General features: G+C 42.5%; 1 protein-coding gene across 2 annotated transcripts in view; it reads right to left on the reverse strand.

Annotated features, from left to right (window-relative positions):
• The window catches only part of SLC30A6 (solute carrier family 30 member 6), a 23,220-nt gene extending 3,937 nt beyond the window's left edge, over window positions 1–19,283 (reverse strand). Inside the window, exons 1-14 of one of the 2 annotated variants that reach the window (XM_082215080.1) lie at window positions 19,136–19,283; window positions 17,779–17,865; window positions 16,623–16,707; window positions 14,532–14,574; window positions 14,113–14,178; window positions 13,518–13,598; window positions 12,870–12,905; window positions 11,918–12,012; window positions 10,559–10,607; window positions 8,625–8,744; window positions 8,432–8,534; window positions 7,108–7,155; window positions 4,584–4,652; window positions 3,117–4,426 (exon numbers count right to left, since the gene is read on the reverse strand). In XM_082215080.1, coding sequence (XP_082071206.1) covers window positions 3,926–4,426; window positions 4,584–4,652; window positions 7,108–7,155; window positions 8,432–8,534; window positions 8,625–8,744; window positions 10,559–10,607; window positions 11,918–12,012; window positions 12,870–12,905; window positions 13,518–13,598; window positions 14,113–14,178; window positions 14,532–14,574; window positions 16,623–16,707; window positions 17,779–17,865; window positions 19,136–19,138 — 1,386 coding nt within the window. In that variant the 5' untranslated portion in view covers window positions 19,139–19,283 and the 3' untranslated portion in view covers window positions 3,117–3,925. Of the gene's footprint in view, window positions 1–3,116; window positions 4,427–4,583; window positions 4,653–7,107; window positions 7,156–8,431; window positions 8,535–8,624; window positions 8,745–10,558; window positions 10,608–11,917; window positions 12,013–12,869; window positions 12,906–13,517; window positions 13,599–14,112; window positions 14,179–14,531; window positions 14,575–16,622; window positions 16,708–17,778; window positions 17,866–18,741; window positions 18,762–19,135 lie in introns of those variants that run through there. The other variant, XM_082215081.1, reaches the window with a different exon arrangement.
• Between the last annotated feature and the right edge of the window lie 459 nt (window positions 19,284–19,742).

A 19,742-nucleotide genomic window follows, 5' to 3' on the forward strand; every position in this document is an offset into this window, starting at 1 on the left:
TGGGCGGTAATTATTTGGGTCCTCTCTTTTCCCCTTTTTGAAAATAGGGACAACATTTGCCCTCCTCCAGTCTGCCGGGACTTCGCCTGTTCTCCAGGAATTCTCAAAGATGACTGCCAGTGGTTCTGAGATCACATCTGCCAGTTCTTTTAATACTCTTGGATGCAGTTCATCTGGCCCTGGAGACTTGAATACATCTAAACTAGCCAAATATTCTTGTACTATCTCCTTAGTTATTCTGGGCTGTGTTTCCTTTGCTGAATCATTTGCTCCAAATTCTTCAGGTCGGGCATTGTTTTCTTTATCGGAGAAGACTGGGGCAAAGAAGGCATTGAGTAGTTCAGCCCTTTCTGTGTCCCCTGTTTGCATTTCACCATCTTCTCCTCTGAGTGACCCCACAGTTTCTTTGTTCTTCCTTTTGCTACGAACATACCCATAAAAGCCTTTTTTGTTGCTTTTAACCTCTCTAGCAAGCCTGAGTTCATTCTGTGCTTTAGCTTTTCTGACTTTGTGTCTACATGTGCTGGCTATTTGTTTGAATTCCTCTTTGGTGGTTTCCCCCCTTTTCCATTTTTTGTACACATCCTTTTTTAATCTTAATTCAGTTAAAAGTTCTTTAGATAGCCACCCTGGCTTCTTTAGGCACCTTCCATGTTTCCGTCTCATTGGTATTGCCTGACGTTGTGCTTTTAGTATCTCCCTCTTAACAAATTCCCAGCCATCATGAACTCCCTTTCCTTTTAGTATTGTTGTCCATGGGATCTCACCCAGCACTTCCCTAAGTTTTATGAAGTCGGCTTTCTTAAAGTCAAGAAATTGAGTCCTAGTATGCTTGGCTGCTCCTTTCCGCTGTATAGTAAACTTCAGAAGAGCATGATCACTCGCGCCTAATGATCCTTCCACTTCTACCCCACTAACCAGGTCATCAACATTGGTTAGGACCAGATCTAAAATGGCTGTTCCTCTTGTTGCTTCTCCCACTTTCTGGACAATGAAGTTGTCTGCAAGGCCAGTGAGGAATCTGTTTGACCTTATGCTCTTGGCTGAGTTTGACGTCCAACAAATATCCGGGTAATTGAAGTCCCCCATTACTACTATCTCCCTTCCTTTTGCATGCTTGGCCATCTGTTCCAGGAAGGCATCATCTATGTCCTCCGTTTGGCTTGGGGATCTATAGTAAACTCCCACAATGAGGTCTCTGTTATTCTTCTCTCCCTTAATTTTGACCCAAATGCTCTCACTTTGGCTTTGAGGATCTAAATCTTGGATCTCTTCACAGGTATACACATCCCTGACATATAACGCCACTCCTCCTCCTTTCTTGTCTGGTCTGTTTCTCTGAAATAGATTGTATCCCCCCATTATTACATTCCAATCGTGGGACTTATCCCACCAGGTTTCAGTGATGCCTATTATGTCATATTTAGTTTGCTGTACCAAGAGCTCAAGCTCATCTTGTTTATTTCCCATGCTTTGCGCATTAGTGTACAGACATTGAAGTCCATTAATCATTCCCCCGTGTCTCTTATTTAAGGATTTTTTCCTCCCACCACTAGGTCCGTGTGCTGTTTTCTCCATTTGGTCTATGACATTTGGATGATCATCTTCATTAATTGATAGGCTCCTACCTTCAGGAGCACTGTCTCCCTCCCCCACATTAGTCAGTTTAAAGCCCTCCTGATGAGGTTTCTGAGATTTTTGGCAAAAACATTTCTCCCAACCGTTGTGAGGTGCAGCCCATCACTTGCCAGAAGTCCATCTTCAAGAAACTGCAGTCCGTGATCTAAGAATCCAAACCGTTCCTGTTTACACCATTTGCGAAGCCAGCTGTTCACTTCCACTATTTTCCCCTCTCTCTCTGGGCCACGTCGTTCAACTGGGAGGACAGATGAGATGACAATTTGTGCATTTAGTTGCTTCAATTTCCTGCTGAGAGCCTCGTAGTCTCTTTTGATCTTCTGGAGGCTATTGCTTGCAGTGTCATTGGTTCCCACATGAACCAAGAGGAAGGGGTATTTGTCAGTGGGTTTTATGATTCCTTGCAGTCGTTCAGTTACATCTTGGATCTTAGCCCCGGGGAGACAGCACACTTCCCGAGACATCTTGTCAGGCCCACAGATCACTGCTTCTGTTCCCCTCAGTAGGGAATCCCCTATCACCACTACACGCCTCCTCTTGGGTTTGGTCGGGGTTCTTCCGTGAGCTGTCCGTTCCAAGGTCGCCTGCACATTCCCTGAGGACTGACTTTGCTGCTCGTCTTCATATACCTGATCGACTGTAATGAGGGAGAGATCCTCAAATGGAGTCTGCTCTTCGTCTTCCATGCTAGGGGAGAGGACCTCAAAGCGATTGTGTATTTCTAAGCAATCAGAGTGAACCCTGGGCCTCCTACTTCTTTGAGTCACGTTTCTCCATATATCTGGCTCCTGTGTTGGTGAACTAGACTCCTTCTCAGGGGAGTCCCCTGTCTCCTCCTTGGTGGAGACGGTGTGCTCTGTTGCTTCCAAGAAGAGCTCCAGCTCTCTAATTCTTTGGAGCGTAGCTACACGTTCCTCCAGTTTCTGGACTTTGTCTTTTAAGAGAGCAATCAACATGCAATTGCTGCAGGTAAAGCTGCCTGCAACCTTTGGCAAGATGGCAAACATTGCGCAGGAATCGCAGGCGACTGCAACTGTTCCCTCCCCTTCCATCTTGAGATCGTGTCGTTGGGGTTGGCTACAGAGGTCCTCCATCATAAAAAGCTTGAAGACAGGACAAATAACTTCCCCCACACAAAAAACACCTAGATCTCCCCCCACAAACGTTTGAGACTAGCTCCCCTAAATCTAAAAGATGGATCTAACTGCCTCAACAGAAACCCTGCCCCCTCTGACCTTTACACAGGGAAAACAGCTAATGAGCCACAAAGAAACACACACACACAAGAAAACCCTTTTTGCTCCTTCTTCAACTGATGCCCTGCAAACTCTGATAAGCTCCTCCCACAGCTAATCCCCTGCCTCAACAGAAACCCTGCCCCCTCTGACCTTTACACAGGGAAAACAGCTAATGAGCCACAAAGAAACACACACACACAAGAAAACCCTTTTTGCTCCTTCTTCAACTGATGCCCTGGCCTGTTGCTATACTTCCCATTTAAGCACCTTGCTTACCTTCATGCAGAGAGGTACCATCACTTTTTAAAAAGCAGCTGGAAAGAAGTTTTGAAATCAGTGTTTCCATAAATAAAAAAATGCTACTAGGTTAACCAAAGCATTCATTCCACATACCATGCCACTACTCTGAACTCTTCAAACAGGATTAACAATAGTTTAAAAGGACCACCCTAAGATTTCCCAGCACACTGTCAAACGCAGATGACAGAAATAAAAACGAATCTGTGATAGTTAACACCATAGGAGAGTTGATAACTCTTGTGAACCTGGCAGCAATATAAAGTATTTATTTGGATAAGCATCTCTTAATGTCAAATAAGATTTGAAGTGGGTCTGTTGGACCTCCAAGTGGTCATTTATATATGACACACACCTTTCCAATTAAGGAAAATGTAACTTTTAAAAATGATTGTATGATTACATCATAGGCAAAGAAGTTTTGGAGAAATTTGGTAATTGGAAACACTCTTCATCACCATCAAGAAAACGATATAGAACCTCACTTCTGGCCAAATTTGTTATCTTCTGAAGTTCCTTGATATATTGTACTGTAATCACTTACAAAGCAAAAATAAAACATGAATAAGCTCACCGCTTGTATAGCTGCAACTTTTACAGTCAGAGATAGTAAATGAAACACCAAAAGCACATTTTCATGATTGGAAATATTTGATCCTGGTCCATCTAAAAAATATGAATAGTCTTGTAGAAAAAAGTGAGCAATAAAATAGATTAAAAAAAATAATCAAACAATAAATATGGAAAATAGTTTATTGGGGCCTGGGCTGACCTTGAGTGCCAGTTCCATATCTGTGAGGAGCATTTATTAAACCAGTCCTGAATCCCTGGGTTGCCCCTATTCCTGGGACTCCAAATCCTTGTGTGAAGACACTGCTGTAAGGTACAGTTCCACGGTTGAAGCCTAGTCTGTAGGGCCTTGTCTGAGTATTCACGAGAATGACTGGATTCATATTTTTGCCTGGTGTGTTAAAGGAGAATTCTGGAGGTGGACTACTTGCTTTAGCTGGAGTAGATGTAGCTACGTTAGAGTTTTCTGCCATTTTTAGAGCTGGCATTGGAATGATGTGATGATCTGAAAGATTCAGCATATTGTTTGCAATAGTTCCAGAGGTCAAGGTTGGCCTAATCCAGTCATCTTTGAAAATCTGAACAGTCAACGTAGACACTAGCGTATACAACCGATTGGTCACGTGAGCAAGTACCATTTGTTCATTAGCATCTCTTCGAATTCTCACGTGTACTGATCCAGCCTAGAAAGCAAAGAAGAATAAGCTCATCGCTCCCCTGCACTTGAAGCATATAAACTGTGCAGGAGAAAAACAATCTTCGAGTGATGTTATTAAAAAGAGTGACATGCTTTGTTTTGAAAAAATAAAATAAAATAAAGTCAGGTGGGGGGATACATACCAGAGAACCAAATCCCAATGTCCAAAAATGCTCGTTTCTTACTTCTAAGACACCATCCAATGTAGAAACCTAATTGAAGACACACAATGAATCACAATATTAGTATTAAAATGCTAATGTTTCTGACAGCTTATTCATAAAGCCCCATGGGTTATGTTAATAGAAAAGCTCACTTGGAGTCCATCCTCCTTGAAATCAATGTGTTTTCTATGTAAACATGCAAAAGATCAAGATATAAGCCTATTTATACTTCTACCAACTGCATTCTTCAAAAGGCTACTCCACTTGGAACACAAGACAGCATCAGATACATCTCATAAGACTGATCTGAACATTCTATATTTATATATTAATTTGAGAGAAGGCAAGCAAAATGCGAGGGAGATAGTGAAAGATACAGGAAATTGAATGCAGATTTCCAAAGAACAGCAAGGAGAGACAAGAAGGCCTTCTTAAACGAGCAATGCAAAGAAATAGAGGAAAGCAACAGAATGGGAAGAACCAGAGATCTGTTCAAGAAAATCGGAAATATGAAAGGAACATTTCGTACAAAGATTACCATAATAAAGGACAAAAGTGGTAAAGATCTAACTGAAGCAGAAGACATCAAGAAGAGGTGGCAAGAATACACAGAGGAATTATACCAGAAAGATATGGATGTCTCGTACACCCCAGGTAGTGTGGTTGCTGACCTTGAGCCAGACATCCTGGAGAGTGAAGTCAAATGGGCCTTAGAAAGCACTGCAAATAACAAGGCCAGTGGAAGTGATGGTATTCCAGCTGAACTGTTTAAAATTTTAAAAGATGATGCTGTTAAGGTGCTACACTCAATATGCCAGCAAGTTTGAAAAACTCAGCAGTGGCCAGAGGATTGGAGAAGATCAGTCTACATTCCAATCCCAAAGAAAGGCAGTGCCAAAGAATGCTCCAACTACCGCACAATTTCACTCATTTCACATGCTAGCAAGGTTATGCTTAAAATTCTACAAGGAAGGCTCAAGCAGTATGTGGACCGAGAACTCCCAGAAGTGCAAGCTGGATTTAGAAGAGGCAGAGGAACCAGAGACCAAATTGCAAACATGCGCTGGATTATGGAGAAAGCTAGAGAGTTCCAGAAAGACATCTACTTCTGCTTCATTGACTATGCAAAAGCCTTTGACTGTGTTGACCACAGCAAACTATGGCAAGTTCTTAAAGAAATGGGAGTGCCTGATCACCTCATCTGTCTCCTGCGAAATCTCTATGTGGGACAAGAAGCTACAGTTAGAACTGGATATGGAACAACTGATTGGTTCCAAATTGGGAAAGGAGTACGGCAAGGCTGTATATTGTCTCCCTGCTTATTTAACTTATATGCAGAATTCATCATGCGAAAGGCTGGGCTGGATGAATCCCAAGCCGGAATTAAGATTGCCGGAAGAAATATCAACAACCTCAGATATGCAGATGACACAACCTTGATGGCAGAAAGTGAAGAGGAATTAAAGAACCTTTTAATGAGGGTGAAAGAGGAGAGCCCAAAATATGGTCTGAAGCTCAACATCAAAAAAACGAAGATCATGGCCACTGGGCCCATCACCTCCTGGCAAATAGATGGGGAAGAAATTGAGGCAGTGAGAGATTTTACTTTCTTGGGCTCCATGATCAGTGCAGATGGTGACAGCAGTCACGAAATTAAAAGACGCCTGCTCCTTGGGAGAAAGGCGATGGCAAGCCTAGACAACATCTTAAAAAGCAGAGACATCACCTTGCCAACAAAGGTCCGTATAGTAAAAGCCATGGTTTTCCCAGTAGTGATGTATGGAAGTGAGAGCTGGACCATAAAGAAGGCTGATCGCCGAAGAATTGATGCTTTTGAATTATGGTGCTGGAGGAGACTCTTGAGAGTCCCATGGACTGCAAGAAGATCAAACCTCTCCATTCTGAAGGAAATCAGCCCTGAGTGCTCACTGGAAGGACAGATCGTGAAGCTGAGGCTCCAATACTTTGGCCACCTCATGAGAAGAGAGGACTCCCTGGAAAAGACCCTGATGTTGGGAAAGATGGAGGGCACAAGGAGAAGGGGACGACAGAGAATGAGATGGTTGGATGGTGTTCTTGAAGCTACTAGCATGAGTTTGATCAAACTGCGGGAGGCAGTGGAGGACAGAAGTGCCTGGCGTGCTCTGGTCCATGGGGTCACGAAGAGTCGGACACGACTAAACGACTAAACAACAACAACAAAGTATTATCAATGTTCTTTTTTTAAAAAAAATGTGTATCTTTAGCTTCTATAGTATCCAAACTAAAAATGTGAACAAAGGCATCATTGCAAAAATTAATGGGAGATGCTGTTTACCAAACTCCTACAAAAAGCACAATATTTCATTGATACTGAAAACTGAAACACCAGTATTAGAAAATAAGGAAATATTGTCTCCTCTCCCTTGGCTACACAACCCATAAAATATATATATTGTGCATGCTCTGGGGCAAGGGTGGCCCTGGCCACTGTATACCAATGTAATATTTTAAACTAACTTACTTCTCTTATAAGTTTATCAAGCTGTCCAATCACATGAGGTGGCGTTGTCTGAAAAAACAAAAGATATTATTACTTTTAAAAACTGCCAAAGAGGGTTTTTCCCCTAAGTTCTTAAATGACTCAACAATATAAAGACAATAAAAGTGGCTCACTATATGGAGTGGAGCTGCTATGCCAGCTTCCTGGCAGATGGCTACAGTTGCTTAACAGAAGGGAAGGGGGTGAGGGGGAAGGAAAGTTGGCATAATGTAGATGCACCAAGAACACCACTAGATTTGGCCCCACCAGTGTGTTTGCGGCACATTGACCTCCCCGCCACCTCCCACTCTGTTAAGGAATAGCAGCCCACATGCCAGGAAGTTAGCACAGCAGATCCCCTACACCCAGAAAGCAGCTTCTGCTGAGGATGCACTAAGGACTCTAAAGTGGGACTCTAAATGGTACTCTACAAAATGACACTGTGCTTTCACCTCTTAATAGGCGCATTCTTGCTCAAGGTTCTAGCAAACTAGCTGTGTTCTCCTCCCAGGATACTCCATTCCGTGACCCTCCCTACCCACGCCTCCAGGTTTTCTTTCCTGACTGACATGCATCATTCTGTGGTTGTTGGGGGCCTTGAGCATGCTCAGTTCTCACCAGGCCTTTTCCTGCCAATGTAGGGCTTTGTTTACAATTCAATGAAATATTTTAAAATTTACATTTATTTACTTGTAAAATTTGGAGACTGCTTTCCACCAGATGGTCCCATAACACTACCCCACAGTCTTAAAAAATACAATCATGAAGACAAAATTCAAGTAAAACAAATAAAAGATTGCAACAGTAGAGCACTCAAGTTCAGAACAAACTAATCAGATCCTCTAAAGACCTAGAAAAGCTCTGTTTTTAACTATATGGTGGGAAGCCACTAGTGATTATGCCAGCCACAATCCCAGGGGGATGGAATTCTAGAGTTGTGGCACAATGACCAAGACGTGCTTGTCTTGCATCCCAGCATGACAGAGCACACTCAGCACTGTAACCATGAAGGAGGCCCCCTCAACTATCTCAAAGTATAGGCTGGTTGATATGGGGAGAGGTGCTCCATCAGTTATCCCCGTTCCAAGTCATTCTAGGCTTTATATACCAACAATAGCATCTAAAATTGGGTCCAGTATCATATAGGCAGCTGTTGAAAATCCTGCATATCAGGTGTAATATGGAACATTTTTTAACATTTCATAAAGTGAGAGGCTGCGTGTGTGTTTTTTAAATTAAATGGGTGATGCCAATCTTGGCTACACTGAAAGACGCTATCACAAAGTCACTTCTTTCATTGGCTCACCTGAAGCAATACCTTCCCACTGTAGACGCTCATGGGATACATGGTACCAAACGTCATCAAGGCAATGGCTAGAGCAGAGGCAGTATCTACTGCAAAATAATTACTGAAAGAAACAAGGGAAACATTAGCGGGCACACCTGTTTTTCAGCCTTCGGTATCTATGAATGTCTTCATTAAATTCATGAGTACTTACTTAATTTCGATTAGCATGTATGTAATGCAAAGAGCTAAAGCCCCCGCAAGGTCAATCAAGATGAAAGGGTTCATGCGTGGAAGAAAGATGCTGCTCAACCCAGGAATGATCCCACACAAACTAAAAGAAAGCGAGGAATAAGATGGATCAATAGTGGATCAACACAGTTAAACAGCAACCCACCCAATTTATAGGTACAGTGATGGCTCTTATGGCAGCCCTCTGCAGACAGGGAACTCTACCTGACCCAGGTGTGAGCCTTATTGCTGAGGGAAATGATACAAGGGACAGAAGCATACCTAAATGCTGAAATAAAATCAAGGAAAATGCTCTTCAATTTTAGTTACACATATTTCCTCCCAGCTCTGATGGTGCCCAGTTTCATAAAAGGTTTTAGCTATTGAAATGACATGATGGCCTCCCCCAACTGTAACTTATTTATTTAGTGGCAGAGCGCACACTTTGCATTCAAATGGTTCTCAATTCAATCCCTGGCATCATTCGTCCGTTAAGAGGATCAGGTAGCACATGCTGGGAAACAGAATTCTGCCTGAAATCCTGGAAAGCTGCTGCTAATCAAGTGTTGACAGAATGGATTAGGCAGAGAAATAGTTTGACTTGGTATAAGGCAGCTTTTTATGTGAAAGTGGACATGGGGAATCATCTTGCTTTTTCATATATGTATTTTAAGAAATTTAACATGAAGGCCATCACCAGCCGCCATATGATCTGATGACGGGCAGGGTACAAAGGTTATTGGGGAATTCAAACTCTGCTTAATCCTACTCTCACTCATAAAGAGGGAGGTGTTTCAAGATGTTAACCAGAGCAGAGACAGATGCCATCAAATATCAACCTAGCAAATTCAAAACACTTTCATGTTATTGTGACATTTTCTAGAAACATTTTCCAGGACTTTTCCCAAGACCAGATGGAAGCATAGGATAGTTGGTTTAGCAAGGATGTCAAGGAGGTTTCTAACCATTACGCCAACTGAGAGCAAACACAGACCAGCACAATTGAATGCTTTGGGAAAATGCAGGAACTATGTACCTTGTCTTCTAAATTCTGTTTATCTCTGCTCAGTAACTCATCTTACAGGGAGGCCATTTTAGTAGGGGGAAGAGGATGCAGGTCAGAGGCAGTCCTTGGTCTTGTCAAACTCCATGGCCAAACCCACTATTCCTTCTATATAAACCTTGCCATTCACTGGCAACAGGCATGGGAAGATTTAGTCCAAGGGCTGCCAGCTGCTGATCTGTAACGTCTTATTTTTGCAGCAGCAAAAAAAGAAAAGAAAAAAGGCAATGCTGTTCTAGGCTGCATCAATGGAAATATAGGGTCCAGATCAAGGAAAGTAAAATTACCACTCTATTCTGCCTTGGGCAGATCACACATGGAGTACTGTGTCCAGTTCTGGGCCCCACAATTTAAGAGGGATATTGACAAGCTGGAACGTGTACAGAGGTGGGCGACCAAGATGATCAAGAGTCTGGAAACTAAGCCTTATGAGAAACAGTTGAGGGAGTTGGGTATGCTTAGCTTGGATAAGAAGAGACTGAGATGAGATAGGATAGCAATCTTCAAATATTTAAAGAGCTGTTACATGGAAGATGGAGGAAGCTTTTCTCCTGTCTAGATGGTTGGATTTCAACCACTGGATTCAAGTTACAAGAAAGGAGATTCTGACTAAACATTAGGAAGCACTTTCTGACAGCAACAGCTGTTTGACAGTGGAACAGTCTCCCTTGGAAGATAGTGGACTCTCCTTCCTAGGCGGTTTTTAAGCAGAGGTTGGATGGCCAACTGTCATGGATGCTTTAGCTGAGATTCCTGCACAGTAGGGAGTTGGACTAGATGATCCTCAGGATCCCTTCCAACTGTATAATTCGAAGGTTCCATGATTCTGTTACCATGTCATCCTTTTAACTTACCTCCTACTGAGATCTGCAACATGTTCCTGAAGCCAACTTGTACTTGCGGCTAAAAAAACCCCCCACCATAGCAAATATTATTACTATAATACTTATGATAGCATGTCAGTCACTAAAACACACAGAAACGTATTTTTGAAAACTACAAGTGCAATTCTATGTCAGGCCTGCAGGAAAATAATAGGTCTGGATGTATGTTTTATTGTTCCAGGTCAACTCACTTATTGTGCCAGCATAGCTACAGTGCTCTTTTAGCATCATTACTTTAATAATAGTATTCTGATATTGTAAGAACAATATACAAGACTAGTTTGCACAGGTGTGAGTCAGGGTTCAGTGGCAGGTGTTTCTTAAAACAGTATTTTAAAATATTTCTAGGCTACCTTTATAGGAAATCCAACATGCCTTACAGAAATAAAAAATGCAAAATGATGAAATGAGCAATGCAAAAGTTAAAATCACCCTATACCCCCCCAAAAGAGAAAATCCAATAAAACATTTCCCCCAGTAACCAAAGTCCAGTGAATAAAAAGATCAGACAAAAATACTATAGCTTGACTAATATATATCAGAAACTGAACACTTAAGCTCATTGACATTTAAAACATTTTGGAAAAAAGCATGTGCAGGTGTAAACCTTGATAATATGGCGCCATGTGCTAGGCCAAAATTTGCTGCCCTCCCCGCAGCCCTTCTGCGACCTTCTGAAAGCTGGGTAAGGGAGGTGCTGGGCTTTGGGAAAGAGGAACGAAGGTTCTGAAAGGGTCCTAGAGTCCTTACGACTCCTTCTCAAAGCTGGGTAAGTGCTAACTAGACTTTGGAAAGGAGGTGGGAGGACTCTAGGACCCTGTCAGAGCCCTCAGACTTTCTTCCCAAATCAGGTCCTTACTAGGCTTTGAGGAGGCAGAAAGGTGCCCCCTTGGCTCTGTCCTAAATCAGCCTCTGGCATGTGCATAAGCAAGCCTCATCAACTTAAGATTTACACACCTTCCATAACTGTTTTTTAGATAAAGCATCATCTAGATGTAAACAACTGTTACTCAGAGGCATCCACAAGTACATTTGTCAGGAAGAATTGCCCCAGGCTCTCTGGCAAGTAGCATCACTCAGCAAAGAGTTGTCATTGGCAGTACAATTTGGAGAGCATGTTTCTTCTCCACTGCAAATGAGAAAACACCACCCATTTATCCCAGGCCCTCTAGGCATACAAGAAGATTTGGGGGAGAGGAGGGGCTTGGTGGCAGTCAAAAATAGTGGCTAGCCAGAAAGTAATATTGTTTTTTTGTAAGTCATATCTCCAAATCCATAATCCATGGACATTCACTCATTTTAGATTTAACACATGTATTCATTACGTACCTTCAGAGACATAAGCAAAAGGTTTATTCCTAATAGAAAGCATTGTAAACAGGTTGAAGGAGAGTGCCACAAAGGTACCAACCAACAATCGACCCCTAAAAAGAAGAAATCAATTTTAATGCCATTGACTATCATAATATTCCACCAAGTACTAGTTACCTTAGCCAGTTTTTTTTATTTACTAACCTGTTTATCATCCCATTTTTCTTCTTCATTTAGCTACATTAATCAGCTTTTTTTAAGGGACGCGGGTGGTGCTGTGGGTTAAACCACACAGCCTAGGGCTTGCCGATCAGAAGGTCGGCGGTTTGAATCCCCGTGACGGGGTGAGCTCCCGTTGCTCGGTCCCTGCTCCTGCCAACCTAGCAGTTCAAAAGCACGTCAAAGTGCAAGTAGATAAATAGGTATCACTCCGGCGGGAAGGTACACGGCGTTTCCGTGCACTGCTCTGGTTTGCTAGAAGCAGCTTAGTCATGCTGGCCACATGACCCGGAAGCTGTATGCCGGCTCCCTCGGCCAATAAAGCGAGATGAGCGCCGCAACCCCGGAGTCGGTCACGACTGGGCCTAATGGTCTGGGGTCCCTTTTTAATCAGCTTTTATTGAAATAGAAAATTTATTTCTTTAATCTTATTCCAACATATACAGTAGAATTACAGTTCTGCTCTACAATATTTATCTATGAGTGTTACATCCTCAGCAGCAAACACATAAAAATCTTTTTTAAAAATATCTTGCCCCACAACTATGAGAGTTAATTTATAACTACAAATACAATTGAGAGACATTAAATTCAAAAGGAATTTTGCCAGTGGCCTCAATATCATGTCAGCGTAAACTTTATTGTTCTGCGTTTAACAATGTAGTAATGTGGAGAATTAACACTGTATTAGCCATGCCCCTTTATCCCTGTAATATTTAATTCAATACTTTTGCATATTAAAAGCACTTACGTGTGAATCTCTGGTTGTTCCAGAAATCGTTCAGCACTACAAGACACAATAATAATAGTTTTACAGTTAACTGTTCTTTCAAAACGTTTGTAACAAAGCAATCCTACTGGTGGAACAGGCGGCAAAGTGGATCCAAATCCCTCTGGGCTCATGCCAGCAGGGTAGAAGATGAGGGACTGCCCATCTTTCGTTTCTGCCCCCCTTTGGAGGTTCTCCTTTTAAATAACACACACACAAAAATGCATATACCAGCCCCAGGGCCTGTTCACTCCCCCCCCCCTCCAACTTCCACCTTGCCTCATTCCAGGACAAGGTTAGAGGACTAGGAGGGTTTTGGACCGAGCAGATCCAATGCCTTCCCCAATCTGTCCCAAGAGCCCTTCTCTGCCATTGGATTTTGGTGCTGTAGGGAGGCCCCCATGGTTGGACCTCCCTCTCCAAGAATGCACCCCTTTCTCTGCCTATGGAGAGGGAGATTCACAAAATCCCAAGGACCAAAGGATTACAGCCTTAGTCACACATCAGATGTATGTACACCAGTACAAAGCAGCAAGCTGAGGACTATTGTGTCAAAAATTAAAATTGACTTCTAGCATTATTTAGTTCCTCTTGTTACATATCAGTCATAAGTGCAAGCAATATTCCTACCTTTCTTTGAGTATAAAGAGCGCCCCAAGTTGTGCTAGAACCGTGGAAGCAAATACTGCTAGAACTTCAAATCTCTCAAACCTGAAATTTGAGAGGTCAAACATTTTAAAATCAATATGAGCAGACAAGTATTCTGATCAGGAAGAAAACTCTAAGCACATTCAGAGGGACTTGCCTGCAAAGCTAAATTATTTGTCCTGTACAATAAACTGTGAGGAAACTATTTTCTCATAGATTGGTTAAAATGGTGTAAGGCCTTCAGGGACCAAATAAAATGGTCCAGGGCAGAGGACAGACGCTGATCTGACCTATAGGTGCATAGGTTGGCAATCCCTGCATTAAAGGTCTCGCATCTGAAGCGAATATATATGTTGGTATCAGGCAAAAACAAGGCTAGAATGAAATCTTACACACAATACCATTTTTGCATGCAAGTTCCAAACTTCTTTATATAAATATGGCCAATTGTGCAAGTTTTGCACATTTTCATAGACAGACTTTGATACATTTTTTAATTTAAAAACCCCTTACATGTTTATCACATACTTTAGAACAAATATTTTCAGGAGACATGAAATATCAGCATATCACTTACCCAAATGAATAAGCTGGGCTGGGCTTCTTCATCATGACCCAGTAACTTATCAAGCATGTTATTAAACTATATTAAAAGAAAACAATGGAAATTCAAATAAGCAAAATCTAGCTATTAAAAACTCAGTTTCCAATAATTCATTAACTGATTGAAATAAAGTTGCTTTGGCAGTGCAACTGCATACAGAAAGACAAAGCAATAATCTCCATTATGTTCAACGGGTCTTAGTTCCTGGTACATTGTACTTGGATTAGACCCACTGAAATTGATGGACCTGATCAGTCGTGCCCATTAATTTCCATGGGTCTACCATGGGTATGACTAACACTGGCTTTAGATAATAGTATAAAGAAAACGTCACATACACTATATGGAAGTGTTACAAAATGAGATGAGGATTTTTTTAAAGTAAAACATACCTGAAAAGATCAAAGATAGTTAGGTAGGTATATGCAGTTAAAGCTGTGGAAAGAAGATTTATATTTTACTTACACATAAATACACAATAAAGAATGAATACACAGTAAAGAAGCTTCAAGTTCTCCTGCCTGCAAAATATTTCTTTCAAGGATTAAACGCTTTGTACCATTACCTACATACACCCATGTCTTCTAAAGATACAAGACACATTTTCAATAGTGGTGGGGAAACTGTGGCCCTCCAAATATTGCATCATGACTGCTGGTTGCCTATGCTTTATGCTCATATGCTGAATAGTCAAGCCGTGGGTTGCAAGACAGCTCAAGGGAATTATAAGTGCTACGATTCTGGGATTGCTCCACTGCAGCTGGAAGACAAACAGCAGCTAAAGCTGTAAGCAGCTGCTCCTGGAGTCTCAATGAAGAGCCCATGGGCACCATAGTGCCCTCAGAAAAATTGCTCATTTTTTTAATGTCTGATTTTAATTTGTGGGGATTGTTTGGTGGGAGGGGATACCTATTTGGGCAGGGTTCCTCTTTCTTTTTTTGCCTGTTCTTTTTTCAGAGTCTGCATGTTTAGGGATGTTCTGAGTATCACCAGTTTTTCATCTATGAAATGGCTGTATCGTGGTGCCCACTAGGGATGGGTGATATCTGGTTTTCAACACCATCACCAGCTAAACACTGTGATATACTGATATATCACAATGTCTGGAATAAGGATGGAGCAATGTAGAGGTATTGGCTGGCTTCACAGTTTTTCTCACATCGTGATTTCTGCCAGCGTCTGCTCTTGTGATCTGCTGCCCCCTGCAGGAAGTAGGGAAGAGCTGAGCTGCCAGAGTTAACAGGGACTGCAGGAACTGAGAGAAGCATTGTGATTTTTGCACAGCACATTCACACATCATGATTCACAATATATTGGCAGGCCATGTCAAAAATTATGAAACCAATATCATAATATGGACTTCAAATCAGTTTTGGACGATATAATAATATATCACCTAGCCCTAGTGCCCACAACAGTTTCTTAAATTTTCAGCTGTGCTCCTAGACCCATAAAGTTCAGGGAAGCCTGATCTACTCCACTCCTGTCCTTCAAGTCAATGCCTAGAGCATGGATAGGGAACCTCTAGCCCTCCACATGTTAGGGACAAAGCTGCCTCATACAAAGTCAGACCATTGGTCCATCTTCACTGATGGGCAGTAGCTCTCCAAGGTTTCAGACATGAGTCTCTCTGTTTGAAGCTGGAGCCTTTTGCATGCAAAGAACCTGCTGTATCACTGAGCTCCCATCAGCCTCAAAAAAGCATGGCCCAGGCCCACAAGCATTTTAGCCTACCAGCATCTGAAAGGCCACTGGTTCCCCATCCCTGGCCTCGAGCAATATGAGGGGTCTGGTTGCCAGGAAACAAGGAAGGCACTAGGTGCAAAGGAGCACCATACATGTCAGAATTATCTTACCCACTCACCAGAGCCACAGATTTAACTTTTTTAAAAAAATAAAAAAAATCTCTACATAACTGCATAAGCCATATAACCCAAGAAGGGCATGCTTTTGCAAAACCTAAGCAAGGAAAAAAATGACAACCAAGGCAAAAAAGTGCACAGGGTCATGGTCAGCTCCACTCACAAGAGGAAGTCATTATATCCGTGATCCATGCATATTTGCAATGTGGGGAAATCTGACCAGTGTTAAAGGCACAGAAGTAGCTAGCTCCACAGATTTCTAAGTACTTTAAGAACTAACAGTGCCAGTGTGATCAAAGAGCATTCATCTGGTACAGACATGGCAATAAATTGCAAATCCAGACAAAGGCTTACAGACTGTAGGATTATTCTTAATAGGCCCTGCCTCAAGAATACTCCAGGGGAGGAACAAGAAGAATGCTCAGACCATTTAAAATACATTTTGGAAGAAGTACAAGATAGACACAGTTAGATATCACAAGATGCTCACAGATCTACAAATTTTCTAATTATAATATAGACTGCTTAATTCTGTTATACATAGAGGATTCTGCTTCTTTATATTAATACTATTATCAGTTTACTATGCAGAAGCATTTAAATGCAATAACATAAACATACCTATGCTGTTTGTTGAACTGCACCACATAAGGAGGAAGCCAGTACATACTATGTTTATCACACCAAACAGCAAGATCTTCCATGACTGTAAATGACAATAGTTAAAGTGACTACTTAACAAGGGAATTGCAATAAAGCTTATTTGTCATAAAAAACCCTTACAATCCTGCAACACACTCACACAATTTTGAATGAGCATTATACGCCACCATTAGCTTTAACAGTCTTGCTGATCTCAAGAGACAGCAGCGAAGCATGCTCTAGACCAGCGGTTCCCAATTGGTGGTCCAATTGTAACCCACCCAGGGGGTCCTCGGCACCATTCACAAAAAGTACCATAGAGATATCAAAAATTTCAAAAGTAGGGTCTCCATCACTTGGATTTTGACAAACAGGGGGTCCACAGTACTTTGCTAATTGTGAACCACTGCTAGTCTAGACCACATGTGAGGAACCTTTGGCTCTCCAGCTGTTGCTAAACTACAGCTCCTATTATCCTTGGCCAGTGCCCATGCTTGTTGGGGCTGATGGGAGCTGTAGTACAGCAACATCTGGTGAGCTAAAAGTTCCCCACACCTGTTCTAGACAGCTGTATCTACACTGCATTCAAATAGTCATTCAAAGCCTCAAAAACAATTTATGAAGTGTGCTCCTCCCTCCTCTGGCATGCCACTTTCAGAGCAAAGATCCTAGCTTACATTAAGACAGAATTACCAAACTGGGGAACTCGGGCTAACTAGCCATGAAAATAAACCAGGAGAGGAGGAGGAGATGGGTGAGGGAGGAGTATACAGCCTGTGTGTTCATCCCTAACTTCATAAAATCACAGTCTGCAAGGAGACTCTCACCAGTTCAGAAAGTAGTACAAAATCACACAACAAATTAAAATCAAACAGGAGTAAATAAAGACAGGCAATTGCAGCATAAACATTGTCTGAAACAACCTGGCAGTCTGCCCCCTTCCAAAATCATTCATTAATGTAATATATTCTAAATGCAATATATTCTAAATGCAATATATTCTAAATGCAATATATATTCTAAAAACAAATATTTATTGGAATCAAGTTTCTATTATAGCAAGCAAAGAGGTATATTTCTCTGAAAAGACATGTAACTAGAGTTTTAGTGTCTGTACTGTAAAAGAAAACTTTACCCTTCGATCAGCAGCTACTGATCTAAATTCCTGTGTTAACTTGCCAAGTAGAGACCTCTGTGATTTGCGAAATAAGTGTATTGTCCCCTGCAAATAAAAAAGCAATAGCACAAATCGTTGTCAATCTCTTAATTACTGAAACTTTCCATTTCTTCAATCACATCCCCCAAAATGAGCTTCATTTCTGAACGCTGCCCTTTATTATAAGGAAAGTTGTTTCACCAATGTTACACACTGTTGCAAAGTAACACTTACTTAGGAGATAAGAATAAATACAGTTAACCCTGGCAAGCAGGGACAAGCCTGGGTTGGAAAAGCTCCTGTGCCCTTAAGAGCCATATAACAGGCAGGAATGCAGTAAGTGAAGCTCTCATTATCACAGCATCCTGCACCAAGTGTTTGTTTGGTTTGTTTTTTTTTCATTTATCACATTTCTAACCCATTTAGTCTCTAATAATTTTGAGGTGGTTTTATCTCCACTACATCTCTATAAATTTGGTTAGCTAAACAGATGGTTAGTTGCTCAGGGGCCTACCACCGAACTCCGTGGCTCAAAAGGAGTTTGAACTCAGGCATCCTTGTCAAGATTGTCCCCTCAAGTCCAGGCTAGGGTCTCTTTGTAGAAATCTGATATACATTAAACCCGTGGTTCCCAACATGGGGTACAATTTGATTTTTAAGAGGGGGGCAATTCAAGAATGAGTTATTAACAGTTAATGGCCTTTTAGGCTTCCTCCACATGAATAGGAGTTCACTTTTTGAATAATAAGAATTATATGTCACAAGGGGGGGGGGTCAGGATTTTAGTAATGCTTAGGTGGGGAATGGCCCCAAAAAGGTTGGGAACCACTGCATTAAACTGTTGCTAATTTTTTATACCCTGCTTTTCAAACAACTTATCAAGTCAGTCCACAAGAGGAGGAGAACCTTTTTATAGGGCAGGGGCTTAAACACACAACCAACTTGCTAATGGTTGCAGTTCGAACTGCTGCTAAGGGAACAGCTGCAGGGCCCGGTTCGAAAGCTGGCAACCTCCTATGCCTTGCTCCGTAACCACTACACCGCGCTGCCTCTGTGAAGAAGCAGCGTCACGGTGCCACGACGAGGCGCAGAGAGCCTGACCTCTGAAAAGTGACGTCAACCTCCGCAGCTACCCAATGAAAGGAAGCCAAGCCTTAAGAACTGGCAAGCCAGAACCGGGGTTCTGAGAGGTCCTCGCGCCGCACCCCCCCCCCCGAGCTGCGCGTGCGCGTTGGCTCTCCCCGCGCCAGCTGAGTCCGAGGCCTCAACCGTCGTCCCTCGTCCCTCCTCTCCACCCCAGCGCCCCGCTTCGAGGTGAAAACAGAAGGCAACTCACCATGTTGAGGAACAAGTGGCTCCCCAAAGGGGCCGGAAAAGGCTGGCTCCTCCTGTCACCATGGAGACGAGGCGGGAGCCGAAGGAACCGGCGTGTAATTGGCCGAGCCCAGCATAGGAGCAGGAACTGACGCGAGGCCTTCGCCCCGGCGCTGCCTCCTCAAGATGCCGCGGTGCCTTAGTTAGCGTTGTGGCAGGCAGGGCGGGGCGAGAGAGAGAGAAAAGAGGGCGGAAGGCAGCTGCGCATGCGCCAGCTCTGAATGAAGCAACGGGTAAACTCTGGTAAAGCCGGTAGCGTTGCCGCAGCGTCGTTCGCCCACGCGCAGGAGGAGCTGTCCGCTTTTAGGCAGCCGGTCGCTGTCAGAAACGGATCACGGGGGAAACCTTCCCTGGCTTTTACACACCGTCTCTCTCTCTTCCAATGTGTTCGGTTATTTATTCATCATCAATATGCATCATGTTTACCCCTGTTGTATCCCTCGCCTTGTAGACGACCGCAGAGAAGAGCGCAATGTTCCAAGTCAGTGTTAAATCTACTGGTACAAGTGCCACAAGCACATTTAGATTCTTGCTATGATTATGCTCTCTGCTGTAGAACTAGGAACAAA

Source organism: Podarcis vaucheri (assembly GCF_965113315.1).
Source record: "Podarcis vaucheri genome assembly, chromosome: 3".
Classification (NCBI taxonomy): Eukaryota; Metazoa; Chordata; class Lepidosauria; order Squamata; family Lacertidae; genus Podarcis; species Podarcis vaucheri.